General features: G+C 43.7%; 1 protein-coding gene across 1 annotated transcript in view; it reads left to right on the forward strand.

Annotated features, from left to right (window-relative positions):
• The window catches only part of CYP19A1 (cytochrome P450 family 19 subfamily A member 1), a 136,041-nt gene that overhangs the window by 18,228 nt on the left and 98,280 nt on the right, over window positions 1-19,533 (forward strand). Inside the window, exon 3 of the mRNA XM_077468397.1 lies at window positions 7,417-7,567. Within this exon, the coding sequence (XP_077324523.1) occupies window positions 7,417-7,567 (151 nt within the window). The remainder of the gene's footprint in view (window positions 1-7,416; window positions 7,568-19,533) is intronic.

The raw sequence follows: 19,533 nt of genomic DNA on the forward strand, positions 1-19,533 counted from the left end.
GAGAGCTCATGCTACATTATACAGTAAAACCTTGAGAGTAACTTGGTTTGAGAGCGTTTTGCAAGACAAGCTACATTTTTTAATACATTTTAACTTGATATACAAGCGATGTCTTGATATACAAGTAGCGTCATGTCACAACTGAGTATAAAAGAGAAGAGAGGCGCCTCTAAGTGTAGCAATATGGTTGCATTTAATGAAAGTACAACATTTAGCAGCATATTGCTACACTTAGAGGCACCTCTCTTCTCTTTTATACTGAATTTTGCTTCTAATCCCCTTGTGGAGGCTTCCGTTTGTGGATGGACATTTTAAGGTTACACAACCTATCATATTGCTATAAATAATATTTTTATATGGACTATAAACTGAAGGACTTATGAATAAATGGTTGTGGAACAAATCATCTGAGTTTCCATTATTTCTTATGGGAAAATTTGCTTTGATATACAAGTGCTTTGGATTACAAGCATGTTTCAGGAACGAATTATGCTCGCAATCCAAGGTTTTACTGTACATTATTTTGCACCCATGATAAAGGTGGTCCTACACTACTGAACAATGCTGATTTACTGAAAGATTGTAAATATTTGCTCAATACTTCAGTTATCACTTCAGTACTTGCTTTGATTATCCAATCATGTTAAAAGCAAATTTCTCTTTCCTTTTTTAAAATGTATTAACCCCTGACTTGATTGGGTATTTAAATTGAACATAGGTATATTCTTCAAGTAAAGATTTTTAATACCTTTAGTAAATCAACCTGATTGATCGGATAAAGAAACAGGAATAATATTTCTAAATGTCCTCTCCGACTTCCATGGAAACAACCACAAGTAGTGATAAAATTCTCAGTTATTGTTACACAACTGGTCAGTTTGAGTTTTCAGTATCGGACTAAGTTTTCAATTATGAATTTTTTTATTATTTGAAAGTTTTAGAGGCACATTATACCTGTGCGTGTGTCGACACTTGCAGTAATAAAGTCCACATTTAGTAGACTGGCAGAGCATCTCAATGCACATTGTGGTACAGTTTAGAATGGACGCATTGAAAGCTAGCGTAGGTATACATTGGGGTTCAATTCTTAATGCATTACTGTGAATTGCGGAAGCATGCAGGAAAAGTGTGTCACCAGCCTTATTGTATTTGTGAATACCTACAATAAGATGAGGCCAGACAAAAGCTTTTTGTTTTTTATGTGATCCAAATTAATAAATTAAACCACAACCATAATAATGATCGAAGTTACAATGCTTTAAACTAATTATCAGTCAATCTTTTTTTCTTTTTTTTTCTACATTTGAAAGAACTATATAAAAAAATGATTTATTCCATATGCTATGACTGCATTGAAAACAACTAAGCAATTTATCTCTTGTCCAATCACTTTGTTTCTGATTAAAATAAACCTTGCAATATTTAAACGTCTAGATCCAAATGTGTAGGCACCACGTTTTTTGGAGAAGATTAATGTTTTGAACTGGGTGTTGATTTATTAAGTTACATTTTTACTTCAGTGCCACAGACCTGTATTCTCTTAAAATACCAAATCATATGCAGGAGAATTAAAAAAAAAAATTATTGCATGTGATTGGATGACTGACATTAACATGTCTTTACTGGTAAGTAAACCTTCTTCTCAACCTTTCAGTAGGTTGATCAATGGTTGCAACACACATAGGTTTTGTTTCAAGGGGGTTATAATGTTTGACGCTCATTACCTTTTGCACCATGCTTCAGAAAAATATCTATGCAAGATTGTTTGAGAAACTCCACAATATCAATAATAACTATGATTGTTAAGCTTGCCACATGCATTACAACCTAAATTATATAATCTCGTTTAGATTTAAAAATAGCTATGTGTTTAATATATCTGATCAGGTAAGCATTCACACGTCTAAGTTGTCTGTATATCCAAAGTAGAATGTAGAGTATGTACAGTCTTGCACAGTAGTTTAGTAGTTAGCGCTCCTGCTTTGCAGAACTGGGGTTTTTGGTTTGAATCCCAACCAATACACCACCAGCATGGAGTTTGCATATATTTTCTGTGTGGGTTTCTTCCAGTTTCCGCCCACACTCCAAAGACATCCTAATTGGCTCCTGTCTAAGGCTGGATTCACACCTATGCAGTTTTAGTGCTTTTTGCGATTTGCACTACAGAATGTGTTCCATAGGAAACCATGTTAAATGGACTGTAGTGCAAATCTGCAAAATGCAAAAAGCACTAAAACTGCATAGGTGTGAATCCAGCCTAACTTGGTGTTATTGTACACACTTTGAGAGCAGTAAACCTAGAGTATGTAAAGTTGGTGCTATATAAGGCCGTATTCACACCTATGCAGGTTGCAGTTTGCATATTGCAGGTGCATTTTGCGTTTTTCAATACACATTTTTGATCTATTTAAGTCTATGGAGCTAAAAAAACGAAAAAAGTCCCTGGACCTTTCCATAAAATGCACAGATGTGAACTAAATTCATAGGAAACCATGTTAAATGGACTGTAGTGTGTTTCTCAAAAACTAGAAATGCTCTAAAAGATGCATAGGAGTGAACCTGGCCTAAATACCTGTAGTAAATGAATATTATGTGTAAAAGATTAAAGTGTAACTAAACTTTTTTTTTTCCTTTTGAATGGAGTGGAGAGGAATTAGAAGACCTGCCAGTTTTTATTGCTGCATGTGCCACCATTAGGGGATTCACCCTCTCTACTCAATCTGTTTATTATTCCTGCCGAGAGTGAAAGTGAAAAATCCCACATTTTGGGTTGTCCCCAGAGCAGACATTGAGGGGAAATCATCCAATTGAGACACTAGTTTAGGAAACTGGTGAAAACCAGGGATTCTCTCACTTTGAGAGATTTCTTTCTTTCTACTTCCATACTTTTGCTATAGGACAGGAAGTTAAGGGAAATGTTCCCAAATGGGACAATGGCAAAAAAAAAAGCGTTATTTGTTCTCTACGATAGACCAAATGTGAAAACAAAACAGCAACCATGGGGAAAATGAAAGCAAATTCTTGATATTCCAATCTAAAATAAATTATGTAGATCTGGGGTCTCAAACTACATGTCCCATCATGCCTCTGCCTGTGAGAGTCATGCTTGTAACTGTCAACCTTGCAATGCCTCATGGGACTTGTAGTTTTGCACCAGCTAGAGGGCCACCAGTTTGAGACCCCTGATGTAGATGTATGTGTAGCTGGGTCTAGAAGAATATTTTTAAATCACTAAAGGATTTTTTAAGCTACCAAAATAAAACAGGAGAGCAAAAGCATAATAATAAAGATCCAAAGCCAATAACAACTGATCTCCATACATCTTAACTGCCATATGAACACATTTGAATGTACTAATAGGAAAAACGGGACTTAAACCCCAGCTCCATGTCTTACATAATACTGAATAGTTTTCCTGATATCACAGAAAGCTACAGCTGGATCATGTCCAGCCTTTGTTAGCAGTGCTTGTGCTCTGGGTAACCACAAACCCAAACAGATAGCTGTGGTTTGAAAATGTTATTCACCCAAACTTCATTGGTAAAGGCAAACTACTGCCAACATTTTTTTTTCTTTACTTTTGGGAAAGTGAGGGAAAGTAAGAGCCTTGTTTCGTTTTTTAATACTGTCTAGGGGACTTTCTGTCTGTTCAAAGGGGACAGCAAATAATAATTTTTAGTAGAAGATTTTGATTGCCATCAAGATAGTTGTTAAGTGATTGGAAATTATAGCAATGGAGGTCCTAACTCTTCCCAATTGTATATAAAACAAATAAAGTTTTGCACTTTAACCTCTTTCTGTCACCTCACTGTAAATCCAAGCCCCCTTGACGCAATTCCCCATTTACTATTAGCATGCCAGCGCATGGGAGGCCGCGATCTGGGCCGCTATAGACCTAGCGCACGGCATCTTCAACTCAGAATTAAAAGAAGCTGGAAGTGCCAATATTATGGGGGTGATGTGGGGTGATGTGAGGAAGTATAGATATGACTGTCCAAGTAAAACTATGTCCGAAATAGAACGGAAAATTAACTTTAAGCTTGCTGCGCCTGCAAATACACTCGGAACTGCGTTAGGTCAATTTAATTTATGCACTGCACATGTACAAGCGGCATTTGTGCCCGTTCAAGTGCTCTGGATAACTGTAAATGTCAAAGCCACGTAGGTTAATTTGCATAAATTGAACAGGAGCACCTCTCAACTTGACTTTTTTTTTGCGCTGGTTCACTTCTATGGGTTTTTTTTAATGCTATTTGCACACAGGTCATGTTAACATTAAGAAAAAAAAAATGAAGAAAAAAAAAAAATGTGCGGGGGTCCCCCGAAATTCCATACCAGGCCCTTCAGGTCTGGTATGGATATTAAGGGGAACCCCGCGGCAAAAAAAAAAGGGGTGGGGGACCAGACCCCTATCCGAGCACGCAACCTGGCAGGCCGGAGGAAAAGAACTGTACCAGGCCACATGCCCTCAACATTGGGATAAGGGTTGTGGGGATGAGGCCCTTGTCCTCATCAACATGGGGACAAGGTGCTTTGGGGGGACCCCAAAGCATCCTCCCAATGTTGAGGGCATGTGGCCTGGTACAGTTCAGGAGGGGGGTGCTCTCTTGTCCCCCTTCTTTTCCTGCAGCCTGCCAGGTTGCGTGCTTGGATAAGGGTCTGGTATGGATTTTGAGGGGGACCCCCACCCCATTTTTTTGGCGCGGTGTTCCCCTTAATATCCATACCAGACCTGAAGGGCCTGGTATGCTCTTGGAGGGGAACACATGCCTTTTTTCTTTAATTAAAGTCGCCTGGCCTGGGGGCAACTTGAAGTCGTGTTGTAAGTCGCCCCAAGTCACGCTGTGATTCACACTCAAGTCGTGTCTAAGTTGCCTCCCAAAGTAGTGCTGGAAGTCGTGTTGCCCCTGTGTGAATGGACTGTTAATGATACGCCGTGTGCTATTATGAATTGTGCCGGCATATCATGTGTTGCACTTATGCATGCGCCAGTTCACTTGATAACTTATCTGGCGCACAAATGGAGGTATGAACCGGCGCAGTGCATTCATTTTAGTAAATCAGCCCCAATAGCTCCATTTTCCTCCCTCACAGAATGGAGGTCTGCCATTCTGTCTCTCCAGAGAATGATCGCAGGTGGCCAGCGGCCATCACGGCTGCCGGACCCACTGATTGGCTCCTGCTGTGTCCAATCACAGTAGAAGCGGACCACCAGCGGCACGTGTGTGCACCCAAGACCTTGTGCACGAAATCACCTACAGGTACGTGATTTCACACAGCAGAGCCACCCTGCCACAGTATGGTAGGCAGTCCAGAAGTGGTTAAAGTGGTTGTAAACATGCTCATATGCCCAGTGAAGTGAATAGCCTCAGGCGATACAAAGATGAAAAAAATTCTCCTACATAGGTATTACTCATTTAACTTCCCTACACCCCTTCAAAAGGGCAGAATCATGTTAAAAATCCTTCTTCATCTGTTAGTATCATGGGGGGCAGGGCCGTCTTTTCGCATGGGCACACTGGGAAGTTGCCCGGGGGCCCCACTTGCCTGGGGGGCACCACCTGCCCAGTGACCTCAGCCAGGGCCGGACTGGTCTACCGAGATACTGGGAAATTTCCCAGTAGGCTGCCTGCCCTGGGGCTGCTTTGAGCTGCAGCAGCAACACTCGGCTCTTTCCCTCTCTCCTCCTCCTGTGTATCACGGAGCTGGTTGGGTCTGTGTTCGGCAGCCGCAATGTAACAAGGTCCAGCCCCCTGTGTAATAGTAGATTGCATCAGTGTTCCGCCTATCACACGAGCCAGTCTAGGGGGGTGGGACCTTGTTACAATGCGGCCGTCGAACACAGACACAGCCAGCTCCGTGATACACAGGAGGAGATGCCTGCTGTGTGTGTTACCAGGCAATGGTATTAATTAGCACAGTGATGCTGCATTCATGGGTACAGTGAGGGCACAATTGTGGGCACAGTGAGACTGCATTCATGGGCACAGTGAGGCTGTAATGGTGGGCACAGTGAGGGTGCAATGGTGGGCACAGTGAAGTTGCAATGGTGGGCACAGTGAGGCTGCATTTACGGACACAGAGAGGCTGCAATGGTGGGCACAGTGAGGCTGCATTCATGGGCACAGTGAGGCTGCAATGGTGGGCACAGTAAGGCTGCATTTATGGGCACAGGGAGGCTGCAATGTTGGGCACAGTGAGGCTGCATTCATGAGCACAGTGATGCTGCATTTGTGGGTACAGTGAGGCTGCATTCAAGGGCACAGTGAGGCTGCAATGGTGGGCACAGTGAGGCTGCCTTCATGGGCACAGTGAGGCTGCATTTGATGGGCACAGTGAGGCTGCATTCAGGGGCACAGTAAAACTGCAGTTGATGGGAAATCGTGCGTGAATGTGTAGACAGGGCCCCAGTTCACTATATTGCCTGGGGCCTATAATGCTCTTAAGATGACACTGGGGGGGGGGGGGCGGAGAGCTGCAGTTTCAATGTGTGAGAGCTGATTGGAGGTAAGGCACATACACCCCCCCCCCCTTCCCACAGCACACATGGGCAAAGTAAGGATACAGAGCTGTGTTCTGAGCTCCCTCCTGGTCACAAATGTATCTTATGTGTCAGGAAAACTTCTCAAAAGTAACACTTATGATTAACAGAGGAATGAAGCAGCAGAGAGAAATGACACTTTGAGCTTTGGAGAGAGATAAGTAAACACTACAGATATACTGTATGTGCTTAGTTCAGATTTCATGACTGAGGTTTACAACCACTTTAAGTCCCTATATTTCCATCTGCAGTACCCCCTTGAAATCATTCTAATCTGATCTCCAGGGGGATACTTCAGAATTGTTGTGGGGGAAGGGGGTGGAATATTTGACTAGTAACAATTATGAGTGGTTATCGAGCAAATGAAGGGCATAGTTAACTTTCACTGTCTGTGACTGTTTTAGGGCTCGTTTACAGTCGCGGTTGGGGTGGGTGAGTTAAACACGTGGTTGAACCACACTTTTACGTCTCCCCAACCACTTCCCCTTAAAGGAAGAGGACAGGGGCATACAAATGCCACAGATGCAAGGTTATGCATCACAAAGCAGCAAAAATGATCCCTCCTGTTGCGCTCTCCAGGACCTGTTCACTTGAATAAGCCTGAGCTGTAATCCTCCTACTACTGCATGCAATGGACATAGATGTGGTACAGGTTTTTAGGAGTAAAACAGGCAGCGGGGAGGTGACATAACAGATATAACAGCTCCTCAATGCAAATAACCCCCAAAGAGTGATCTACCGCAGATTAATTTTAAGAGGGCAATTGCTTATTTAAAGTGAGGGCATTGAAAGGATAAAAATTATAGGTGAAAACAAATCTACAGTTGATATTGTTGTCATGAGGATTTATGTAAACATTGTCTGTATATTTCCAGGTCCTTCCTACTGTCTTGGGTTGGGACCTCTGATTACCTATGGAAGATTCCTATGGACAGGAATTGGAAGTGCCTCAAATTACTACAATAGCATGTATGGGGAATTTGTAAGAGTCTGGATTAATGGCAAGGAAACACTAATAATCAGCAGGTAAGGGGATTCTCTCAATAATTTTACAAGCAATCACTGTTAAAGATATGCGTAGTTAAAATTAAAAATGAAGCCTTGAAAATGATGCGCAGATAACACAGCCACACTGTTCATTATTTTACATTTTTCACAGAGGCTTTGTTGTAGTCCATCCATCCACCGCCTTCCCTTTTGTCCATAATCTGAAGGTCTGAGAACCCCTGCTTGGAATGCAGGAAATCTATTCCCAGACACACCCACTATAGCCTCCATGTCATCCATCACATCAGCAAACCCGATTCAGTATTCAGTACACAGAATCTGCTCAGACTCATTATTGAGATTAAAACCTGTATTGAATATGATTAGTGAAGGATAATACAGCGTACTTGATAAAGCATGTGCTATGGGATTGAACATAGCAATCCCACTTCTTGTGTTCCAGTGAAGTTCCCTCTGGATTCTATGCAGCTAATTATAGAGGTGTAAAGCTTGCGTTCTTGGCGCTCGGAATTTGGTGTGACCGTGTGAACAAGACAGCTTGGGCGCAATTTCATCGGAATTCCGTCTGGAAAACCATCAGACCTTTTTCCGACCATAATTCCGATCGTGCGTAAGCGGCATAATGGTGGTTTATCGCTTAACCCAAATATAATGACAAAAAGGTGTGATTCTTATATGTTGTGCTTTTCACCACGAGAGACGGATCACTATATCTTTTGATTACATAGCCACTTTTCATGGTAGCTATATACGTCTGGGGGGGGGGGGCATTCCATGGTTGGCAGACCTGCTGACAGCCATGGTTAGGTACATTAGTTGGTTTGGGGTGATCATGGTAAGGAGGGTGGTGGGATGTGTCCCTGTTTGGGGAATTCACTCTCTCTATTTGTTCTGATGACCTTTATTGCCAAGAGAAAAATGACAATGAAAGAAAATTACAAGTTATAAGAAGTCACCAGAACAAGAATAGAGCAGAAGTCCTTCTAGTGGAAACTGGGGGTTTCCTTCACTTTTGAAGGATTTCCTCTTACTACTTGCTGTGGCTATGGGACTAAAAGGGGTTATAAAAATTCCTTACACTACCCAAAAAAAAGTTTTGGCTTAAGTTCTACGTTAAATTTCCAATCACTTTCTGTCCTAGTGGTAATGGGGACTTAGACAAAGAGAGAGGCTGAATATTTACAGTGGGGCACAAACTGCAAAAATCCTCGAAAGTTTATGGTATACACATTAACATAAAAAATCGATGCATTTAACTTCCTAGCAATTTGAACTTAGACATCAGCACAATAGCTATGGGTAAAGCCTGTCATACAGTAATGAAAACGTAACCGCCTCATCCCTTAACCCCTTGGCGCTGAGTGTAAGCAAATATGCAGCCCCACTGGACTGGGATTTTTTCCTTGGTACCACATACTGTATTTGCTTATCTGTTTTTTGTGCTAGGAGCACACTGCATTGTGCACTTCGAGCACAGAGACTGGTGTCTCACCGAGAGCCCCGGCCCCGTACTAACGATTAGGACCCAGAACTCCCGATTCTGGGTCACCTAAGCACTGTGATTTCTGATTGGCTATCATAGTGAAGCCCATCCCTCTGAATCACTGTAAAGCCCACCCCCGTGTTTTCTCTCTGCATGGAGGAGAGAGATACATTGTATCTCTCTCTCTCTCCATGCAGAGAGAAAAAAAACTGTGTAAAAATAAAATAAAAAATACAAAAAAATACCTGGATCAAGCTTTGATCTAGGTCAGTGGCAGGCTAAGCATTTGGGTCAAGGTCAGGGTCAGTATTGTTTTGGGGTAGGATTTTTTTTTAATTATCAGTGTCAGTTAGTGTTAGTGTCGGTGTGTTTTATGTATGATCTAAAAAAAAGCAAAATGCGCACTATTGTTTCTGGGCTGTACTATGGACACAAACAACTAACATACACCTATGTGGTATCACTACGATCATCAGGAGCAGCCCAATTTATTTTGGGTTATTTTTGGCTGAAGGTTATAGTAGTAGCAAGAAATAGACAGCTACATTTTAAAAATATATATTTTTTATACTATTTTGGGCCAGTTTCCTTTGATAATAATAATAATAATAATAACAAAAAACTGCAGATAATCCATTACCATTTACCACCAAATGAAAAGCCAGTTTGTCCTGAAAAAAATGCGATATAATCCAACAGTTTTACTAACACATGTCAAAGTTTCAAAATTGTGCTTAGCCATTAACATTTATTTTACCCTTAGGTACAAAGTGGTTAAAGCCCAACAAGCCCAAGTATACCTAAAATATCACGAGGTGAGGTGACAACACTTGCTGCAGAAGTCATAAAAGGGACTTTCTGGTCAGAGAAGAACTTCAGATTCAGAGCACGCTAGAATTCGGTCAGAATTCTGCCAAAATTTATTGGCAGTCTCAAATTGGTGAACTTAATGGGGTGTTCGCTGGCCCATGGAGTTGAACCTCCAGATACAGTTTGTATTACTTCAATCTGGTTGTTAGAAAGCCAGCAGTGGTGGCCTCCAAGCAACCAGTGATGCATTTCCACCCAGTCCATTTAGCTGTCAGATGATATTCCTGGCTAACAGGTGAATGTAGACAAAGAAGCGGAGATGGTGGCTGACATCACTGATCAAATATAGCAATGGCCCTATTTGGTCAAATACATAATCCACCATTCCTGCCCCTTTCTTCTGTCATTTACTGGATAACATGACAATGGATTTATATATATATATATATATATATATATATATATATATATATATATATATATATATATATATATATATATATATATATATATATATATATATATATATATATATATATATAAAGAATGTCACTAGTAAATTACGTAGAACCCCCAAACATAAGCCCTAGAAAAGAAAATCATGAGAATGAAAATCTTTTTGTTACACGGTATTTGTGCAGCAGTTTTTCAAACACAATTTTTTTGAAAAAATACACTTTAATAAGTTTTATTGCACACAAACACAATATAATACTAAATTTTTGGCAAAATAGAAAAGATGATATTATGTTGAGTAAATAGATATCCAAGATGTCATGTCTAAAATTGAGTAGGCCTGTGGAACGGCGTCAAACTACAGTACCTAAAAATCTCCACAAAAGCCTTTACAGGTTACCAATTTAGAGTTACACAGGTGGTCTGGAGCTAAAATTATTGCTCTCGCTCTGATGTTCATGACGATACCTCACACATGTGGTGCGATCACTGCACTGTCTCTTTATTTTTCTCCTTTTTATCAACTTTATTACTATCGCAAGAGATGAACAACATCCCTTGTTGTCACAAGGGAACAACAACCCTTGTGACAGCATGTGCCATGACAGGTCCCCTTCATAGAGAAATCTAGGGTCTACTAGACCCCAAATCTCTCCACTGGCTTCTAGTGCAGTTGATCGGACACAGATTGGTCTGATCAGCTGCGTTCTGGCCCGGAAGTAATGAAATCCTTGTTGCTTCTTTTTCCTGGGGTCACAGAGAAGGAGGAACAATGACAGTTCTCCTCTCTCTGTGTAGTGCAACTGTTGTCATGGGTCACAGCAGTCCTGGGCTCTCCAATTGGACAGGAGAGTCCAAGAAAGGTGACAGTGGTGGTGCGGGGGAACCTCCTTCCACCACCCGCAAAAACGATGAAGTGGCTGTTTAGCCACTGAAATTAGTTCTGGCTAAAAGAGAATAGCTGGCTGTAAATGTTGATACCAGGATGTCCAGGAATGACCAGGCATCATCCCAGTATAGCCATTTCCCTCCCAGATTGTCATATGACGTTAATAAAGGACTTATGGAGTGTGTTGTGTTTATTTGCAGTTTTGTAGATGACCTGATATGGTTTGAGGGGAAGGGGGCACATTTTTCTCCACCTTTCCCGGCCAGCCAAAACTGAATGCTCAACTTAGGTTTCAGTATTTCATTTGCTTGTTTGAGTGGAGTACCCATTAAAAACTGTAACAAACCCTCATCAAAGAAAAAGGTATGGTATGCATTTTTAGAGGGAAACCCCACACATTTTATTATTTGGTAATTCTTGCTGTAGGATGTACCACAGCAAAAGTGACATTTTAGAAGGAAAAAAAAAGATTGGCTAGTTATTTACATTTTTCTGCTGGCTTCTTTTTTTTGTCATAGGGACCACCAAAGATCCCCCAAAATCCTCATGTATTTTTACAAAGAAATCAAAGCTGCCAGTGAAATGCCATTTGCTCGCAATTTTAAATAGAAGGAAAGATTAAAATAAACAAAGTTTTTAAGCTTTCCCTTTTTGCTCTCTCCCTCCTCACAGGGTAGATTGATAGCAGTGGGAACCATTGGCTCCTGCTACTGCCAATCCAATTTTCTAATGAGGGAGTGGGGCGGAGCCCGCTCTCTGTGTCTATAGACACAGGCAGCAGGGCTTGGGATCAAGCCCGCATTAGTATCCCCATATGAAGTAGCTTTCTATAATAGTCACTCTCAGAAGAGGAGGAGCGGGAGCACTGGAGGGGGACCCCAAAAGAGGAAGATTGGGGGTTCTCTGTGCAAAACAATTGAACAGAGCAGGTGATTATAACATGTTTATTATTATTTTTTTTTAAATAATTTATAGTTTTAGTTTTGGAATCACTTTAATAAAATTGCTACTCCCTGCCAAACAATTTTTACAAAAAATGATTTAGCACATGCCCCCCCCCCCCCCCCCCCAGTGCAGTGCCCATCCCTTCATTCCATTTTGTGACAATCCCTTGACTATTATGCCATGTACACACGACCAGACTTTGATAGCAAAGGTCCGACGGACGAATCCGCCGGACAATTTGATCGTATGTGGGCTTCATTGGACCTTTGCTGTCTAAAAATCAGACGGACTTTAGATTTAGAACATGTTTCAAATCTTTCCGACGGACTCGAGTCCGGTCGAAAAAAACATTCCTCTGTATGCTAGTCCGACGGACGAAAAGCTATTGGCTACTGGCTATGAACTTCCTTATTCTAGTCCAGTCGTACGTCATCACGTTCATGTTCAAATCCATCTGATTTTGGTGTGATTGTGTATGGCCAAGTCCGTTCATTCGGAAAGTCCGTCAGAACTCAGCTGAAAAGTCAGTCGGGAAGACCGTCGGACCTAGTCTTCTGGAAAGTCTGGTCATCTTTACACGGCATTAGACATAGAAACAGCCAGAACTGATTTTAAAGATTTGGCACTAATTGACTTCAAAAGATTCAGCACAGTTTGACGAACCTCCTACTAACTGAACTCAGACATGATCAGCTCATCCCTACTCCTAGGCATTAGCTGAGAAAAGGTTCTCATGTCCTACAAGAATGTCCCACATAGGCTCTGGAGAGATCACAGAGGACTATGGAGCCTCAAAAGATGAAGAAATCCGTTACAATATTTTATGTTAGGCTGTGGATTTAGTGATTCTTCCCTGCTGTGCCAGACCTCCTTCCCATTAATAACAAAAAAAGATAGGTGTGATACTGCACAGCAACATGAAAACCCTGTTAAGTATGCAATGTCATAGAAATTCTCATCATCCACTGAGTACAGGAAAGCTGTCAGGGCAATCTGAGGCTCTGCTATGCAAGTTGGCCTGCAGCAAGGGTGAAATGGGTAGTAGAGCAATGAGCCTGTCACATGTTAGAGTGTTTGCTGGTAAGATGTTGTTTTGTAGTCCTCTTCTGGGGGGTTATGACAAATAACTCTTCCCAAACAGGATATTGTAGGATATTATGAGATACCAGAACCTTTGTTAAGTGGAAGCATGGGCTTATTAATAACCTTGGCAGTGCCTCTGCAAAGGACAGGACCTCGGTGAACAGAGGAGATACCCTACGTTGAAAATGAACCAGTAATCTAACCAAAGTAAGTGCAACCAGCATATAAACTAACCATATACATTGCTGGGACAAAGTCATATAGAACCCAGGGCAAACCTGCGCTCCAATCCCCCCCCGAAATGTGTGTGAATAAAACTTCTACACTTAACATGTCTCCTCCTAGGACACATCTTCTCCCCAACTTCAAATCCCCCCTCCTAGCACAAATCTTCTTTCACCCATCATCCATCCCAACACAAATCTCCCCCAAATCAGCACTCTTAGCACCCCCCCAAATTTCCTTTCCTAGAACAAGCCTTCCCCCCCTGTCGCCAATAAATTCTCCCTCTCAACACAACCCCCCCAATCTCCTTGTGGCGCCCCCCCCATATGATAATACAGTGCCCAGGGCAGCTGCCCCTCAAGAAAAAATCCTAAATTTTAGAGTTGTCATGAGACTAAAAGGTGAGGAGAAATCTTCCGATGGGGAAAAATGTTCTGGTGACAACTGTCTAACATGGTCTAACATGGGAATTTCCCTCCATTTAATAATATTTCCACTTGCTTCTTGTTGCATTTCCAACAGGGCATTCCAGAGCAGGACACATAACTAGATTTTTTTTATCTTTTTCCTAAAGAAACAAAAATGTGTATATATATATATATATATATATATATATATATATATATATATATATATATATATATATATATATATATATATATATATATATATATATATATATATATATATATATATATATATATACACACATACATACACACACACCTGTATATAGATGCACACCAGTGTGGAAATAATACAAGCTTTGTATACAAACAGGTATCATCAACAAGGAGGCAATAGGAGTCCTGGTGGAAATGTGCACCTATACCCTACTGTATATAATTAATAATAGAGATACCTCCATCCCCTGAGGATGATCATTATACACTGTTCATCTTGGTGAGATCTGAAGACAAGATCTGCAGTGATGGGAAGACTCTCCAGCTGTTGTTCAAGTAGCCTAGAAAGCAGAATTTCACACCAGGGTATGGCACTGGAATTTAAAGTCATCTACTCTGCGTTTAGTCCCTATTAGTTTATAATCTGCCATGCAACTGAACTTCTAAATATCAGAAGTGCCCATTTATTTGCCTAACTTGGCTTTAGCCTTAGCTGGTTATTGAGCTCTGAGCTAAAACTAGCTATAGAAAACCAAATAACAGGGTTAACTAGAATAGCAGGAGCTGCATATAAATTATATTGCAATAAACAGGTTGACCTACTAATATACTGGAATGTGACCACCATACACATACAGTAGCACAGACCTAGGTATCTCGCAACAATATAACACAGAGATACATCTGTCACAAGTAGGGATGAGCCGAACACCCCCGGTTCGGTTCGCACCAGAACTTTCGAACGGACCCCAAATTCGTACGAACGTTAGAACCCCATTGAAGTCTATGGGACTCGAACGTTCGAAATGAAAAGTGCTAATTTTAACGGCTAATATGCAAGATACTGTCCTAAAAAGGGTTTGGGGACCTGCCCCAGGGGACATGGGTCAATGCCTAAAATGTTTTTAAAAATGGCCGTTTTGGCGGGAGCACTGATTTTAATGACGATTAAAGTGAAAAAAAAAGTGAAATATTCCTTTAAATATGGTGCCTGGGGGGTGTCTGTAGTATGCCTGTGAAGTGCCACGTGTTTCCCGTGTTTAGAACAGTCCCTGCACAAAATGACATTAAACGGAAATAACACCATTTAAAACTGCTTGCGGATTTAATGTTATATCTGGTTCCTGCAATATGGTTGAAAATCATTGAGAAAAATGGCATGGGTAGCCCTCCCTGCCCATTACCAGCCCCTTTAGGTCTTGTACGCATATTAAGGGAAACCCTGTACCCATATTAAAAAAAGGAAATGCGTGTGGCCCCCAGGCCCTATATACTCAGAACAGCAGCATACAGGCGGTGCAAACAAGACAGGGACTGTGTAGGTTTGTTGTGTTAAGTTGAATCTGTTTGTAATTTTCAACTGGTACATTTTTAAAGTGTAGCTTAAAAACTATTTTTAAGCTTTTTGGAAAACATAGGGAAGGGTTATCACCCCTGTATAATTTGTTTTGTCGTCCATCTTTTTTCATCTCACTTGCTGTTGTCTCCTTCCGTTTGCAAGTAGGAGATGTTTGTAAATTGGATGTTTGAAAGTAGGGGCCTGCCCTATATGCTCTGCAGAAATGGCGGAACAAGGTGTTGGTTTTGCCACAACATTGTAAGCCCTCAAAGTGACTCTTGGTGGGCACTGGAGCGCCCTGCTGTGAACGATTATATCAAGAATTGTAATTACATGCCATTGTTCAACAGTGGTAGAAAAATTGACCTTTGGTGGTTGTGGTGCTGGTGCCACAACACTATAAGTCCTCACCGTTACTCTGGGAGGGCACAGGAAGGGGCCCTCCTGTGAAATATTATATCAAGAATTGTAATTACATGTCCCTGTTAAACAGGGGCAGAAAAATTGGGCCTTAGGCACTGGTGCTGGTGCCACCACACTGCAACCTCTGCCATATACTCTAGTTTTATTGCAGGAATTAGCCCTGCTGCAAAGCATTGCATCAAAAATTGTACTTAAATGCCCCTGTTAAACAGGGGCAGAAAAATTGGGCTGATGGCATCAACCAGAACCAGAAATGTTCTTCCAACATATCAGCGGAGGAGGAAGAGGATAGACAATCAACATAACAGGACAGTCACTCAGCATCAGCATAGGCAGTCTTGAAGGGATGTGATAGTTCAAAAAAAATTATTCTGTTACATCAGCTTCAGGTGCTTGGTAGCTGTGGGTGATCCAAGACTGATTCATCTTGATGAAGGTCAGTCGATCAACTGATTCGGTGGACAGGCGCACCCTGTGATCGGTAACAAAGCCACCAGCAGCACTGAAGGTGCGTTCCGAAAGAACGCTGGATGCAGGACAGGCCAGTAGCTCAATTGCATACTGTGCAAGCTCTGGCCAGTGATCCATCCTCAAGACCCAGTAAGCCAGAGGATTTTCGGTGGGAAAGGTGTCCAAGTCTGACCTTGCCCCTAGGTATTCCTGCACCATGTAAATCAGACGCTGGCGATGGGTGCTGGAACCGATCATACCTTGGGGCTGCGGACTAAAAAATTGTCTGAAAGCATCAGTCAGACGGCCACCTTCTCCACCGCTCCTTCTGACCGATGCCTCAGCAACACGTTGTCCAGGACCAGGAGTTTGTTACCTCCCAGTCTCTGGGAACGCGTTGCACAGACCTTTCTGCAAGGCCTCCCGGAGATGTCTCATCCTCTGCTCCCTCTGCGATGGCAAGATAAGGTCGGCAACCTTACCCTTGTACCGTGGATCAAGGAGAGTGGCCAGCCAGTAATGGTCCCTCTCCTTGATCCGAAGAATACGAGGATCCTTCCGCAGGCTTTGCAGGATCAGGGAGGCCATGCAGCGTAGGTTAGCTGAGGCATTCGGTCCGGAGTCCTCTGGGTCACTAAGGACAACATGATCCGCAGCTACCTCCTCCCAGCCACGTACAAGTCCACGTGTTTCTTGGGACTGTAAATCATCCCTACAAGACTGCTGCTGCTGATGCTGATGCTGAGTGCCAGCCTCCACCTCCATGCTGACACAATCATCCTCCTCCTCCTCTTCCTCCTCCTCATCCTCTTCCTGTGTGATGGGTGGCACAGCAGGAACACTGTCTGGATAAAGGGGGCCTTGAGAGGCAAGGAAGTCCTCCTCTTCCTGCCTCTGTTCTGCCTCAAGTGCCCTGTCCATTATTCCACGCAGCGTATGCTCCAAGAGGTGGACAAGAGGTACAGTGTCACTGATGCATGCACTGTCACTGCTCACCATCCTTGTGGCCTCCTCAAACGGTGACAGGACAGTGCATGCATCCCTGATCATGCCCCACTGGCGTGGTGAGAAAAAACCAAGCTCCCCTGACCCTGTCCTGGTGCCGTAGTCGCACAGGTACTCATTGATGGCCCTCTGCTGCATGTGCAGCCGCTGCAGCATGGCCAATGTTGAGTTCCATCTGGTGGGCATGTCACATATAAGGCGGTTCTTGGGCAGGTTCAACTCCTTTTGGAGCTCAGCCAGCCGAGCACAGGCATTAAATGATCGGCGGAAATGCACACAGACTTTCCTGGCCTGCTTCAGGACATCCTGTAAGCCGGGGTACCTGCCCAAGAACCGCTGCACCACCAGGTTAAGGACGTGAGCTACACAGGGCACATGGGTCAGTTGTCCCTGTCGGAGGGCGGAGAGGAGGTTGGTGCCATTGTCGCAAACCACCATTCCTGGCTTAAGCTGGCGTGGCGTCAACCACCTCTCGGCCTGCCCCTGCAGAGCTGACAAAACATCCGCCCCAGTGTGGCTCCTGTCCCCCAAACAAACCAGCGCAAGCACGGCATGGCATCGTTTTGCCTGCGTACTTGCATAGCCCCTGGAACGCCTACGGAGCACCGCTGGTTCTGAGGACAGAGCACTGGAAGAGGCCATGGAGGAAGAAGAAGAGGAGGGGGTGGAGGAGAGAGGTGTGTCACAACCAATAGTAGCATTTTGGAGGCGTGGTGGCGGAACAACCTCCAACACTACTGCACCTTGTCCTGCATCCTTCCCAGCTGCCAGAAGAGTGACCCAATGGGCCGTGAAAGACAGGTAACGTCCCTGTCCATGTCTGCTGGACCATGAGTCAGCGGTAATATGCACCTTACCGCTGACCGCCATGTCCAGCGAGGCAAGGACATTGCCTTCCACATGCCGGTAGAGAGCCGGAATCGCCTTCCGTGAGAAAAAGTGGCGTTTGGGGACCTGCCACTGAGGAACCGCACATTGTACAAACTCACGGAAGGGGGCCGAGTCTACCAACTGAAAAGGCAGCAGTTGAAGTGCTAGCAATTTAGCCAAGCTAGCATTCAACCGCTGGGCATGTGGATGGCTGGGAGTGAACTTCTTCCGCCGGTCCAGCAGCTGGGGCAGGGACATTTGCCTGCTATAATCGGACGTGGGTGTACCGCTTAGCAGAGTTCCCGGAAGCACTTGGCTGTGACACACCTAATTCTACACCTTCATTCCTCTCAGAGCAGGTTTCAGAGAGGACTGAAGGTCTAGTGGGGTTGGAGATGCCAGCTGATGAGGAGCAAGGAGAGGTCCGCTTTGTTCTTTGGTGTGGGTCTTTGAGGTACGCTTGCCAACGAGCTGCATGGCAGGTCAACATATGTCTGGTCAAGCATGTGGTACCCAAGCGGCTGATGTTTTGGCCACGTGAGATACGCTTGAGACATATGTTGCAAATAGCAGCGGTGCGATCTGATGCACTCGTCTCAAAAAAGGCCCACACCAAAGAACTTTTAGAATAACGCGCAGAGGCAGCGCTCTGCACAGGCGGAGCTCTGCGGTGTGATTCAGTCGGTGTGCTGCCCCTAAGCTGGCCCCCGGAGGGCACCCTGCCTCGTTGGACATGTGCCTCCTCCTCCTCCTCCTCCTCTCTCCTACCAGGCACCCACGTGGAGTCAGTGCCCTCATCATCCCCTCCCTCTTCATCGCTGTAGCAAACCTGGCAGTATGCTGCAGCTTGTGGAACATGACTGCCAGATTGCTGTCCTTCTTGAGCATCCCCTCTCTCTGCGCTCACGCTACTGCCTTCCTCTAGCTGAGTGTCATCATCAGAGCCCACAAAACACTGGGCATCCTCCTGGACCATGTACCCAACACTGTGCTCAAAGAGTTCAGGAGACTCCTCAGGAGGACGTGGTGGGTCTAGGGAAGGAGTCACTGATGATGACATTGAGAGGAGGGAAAACGATGCGTTGGCAGCTGCTTTGCTACTACCCTGAGACTGGGTGAGAGAGGATGAGGAGGATGAAGAGGGCTTGGTCATCCACTCTACCAAGTCGTTGGCATGTTGTGGTTCAACATGTCCAGCTGCCGAAAAGAAGGACAAGCATGTCCCATGGCCACGTGCTGATGACAATGCACCGCGTCCACGACCAGCACTGTTGTCTCTAGACACAGAGCCTGCTTGCCCTCTTTTATCGGCTCGCGCCTGTCTGCCTCTCCTTGCTGGCCTTCCAGACATGGTAATGGCCTGAAGGGAGTTGGGTAAAACAG

This window comes from Lithobates pipiens, unplaced genomic scaffold (genome assembly GCF_037356315.1).
Source record: "Lithobates pipiens isolate NorthernLeopardFrog02 unplaced genomic scaffold, aLitPip1_a1.2 Scaffold_8, whole genome shotgun sequence".
Lineage (NCBI taxonomy): Eukaryota > Metazoa > Chordata > Amphibia > Anura > Ranidae > Lithobates > Lithobates pipiens.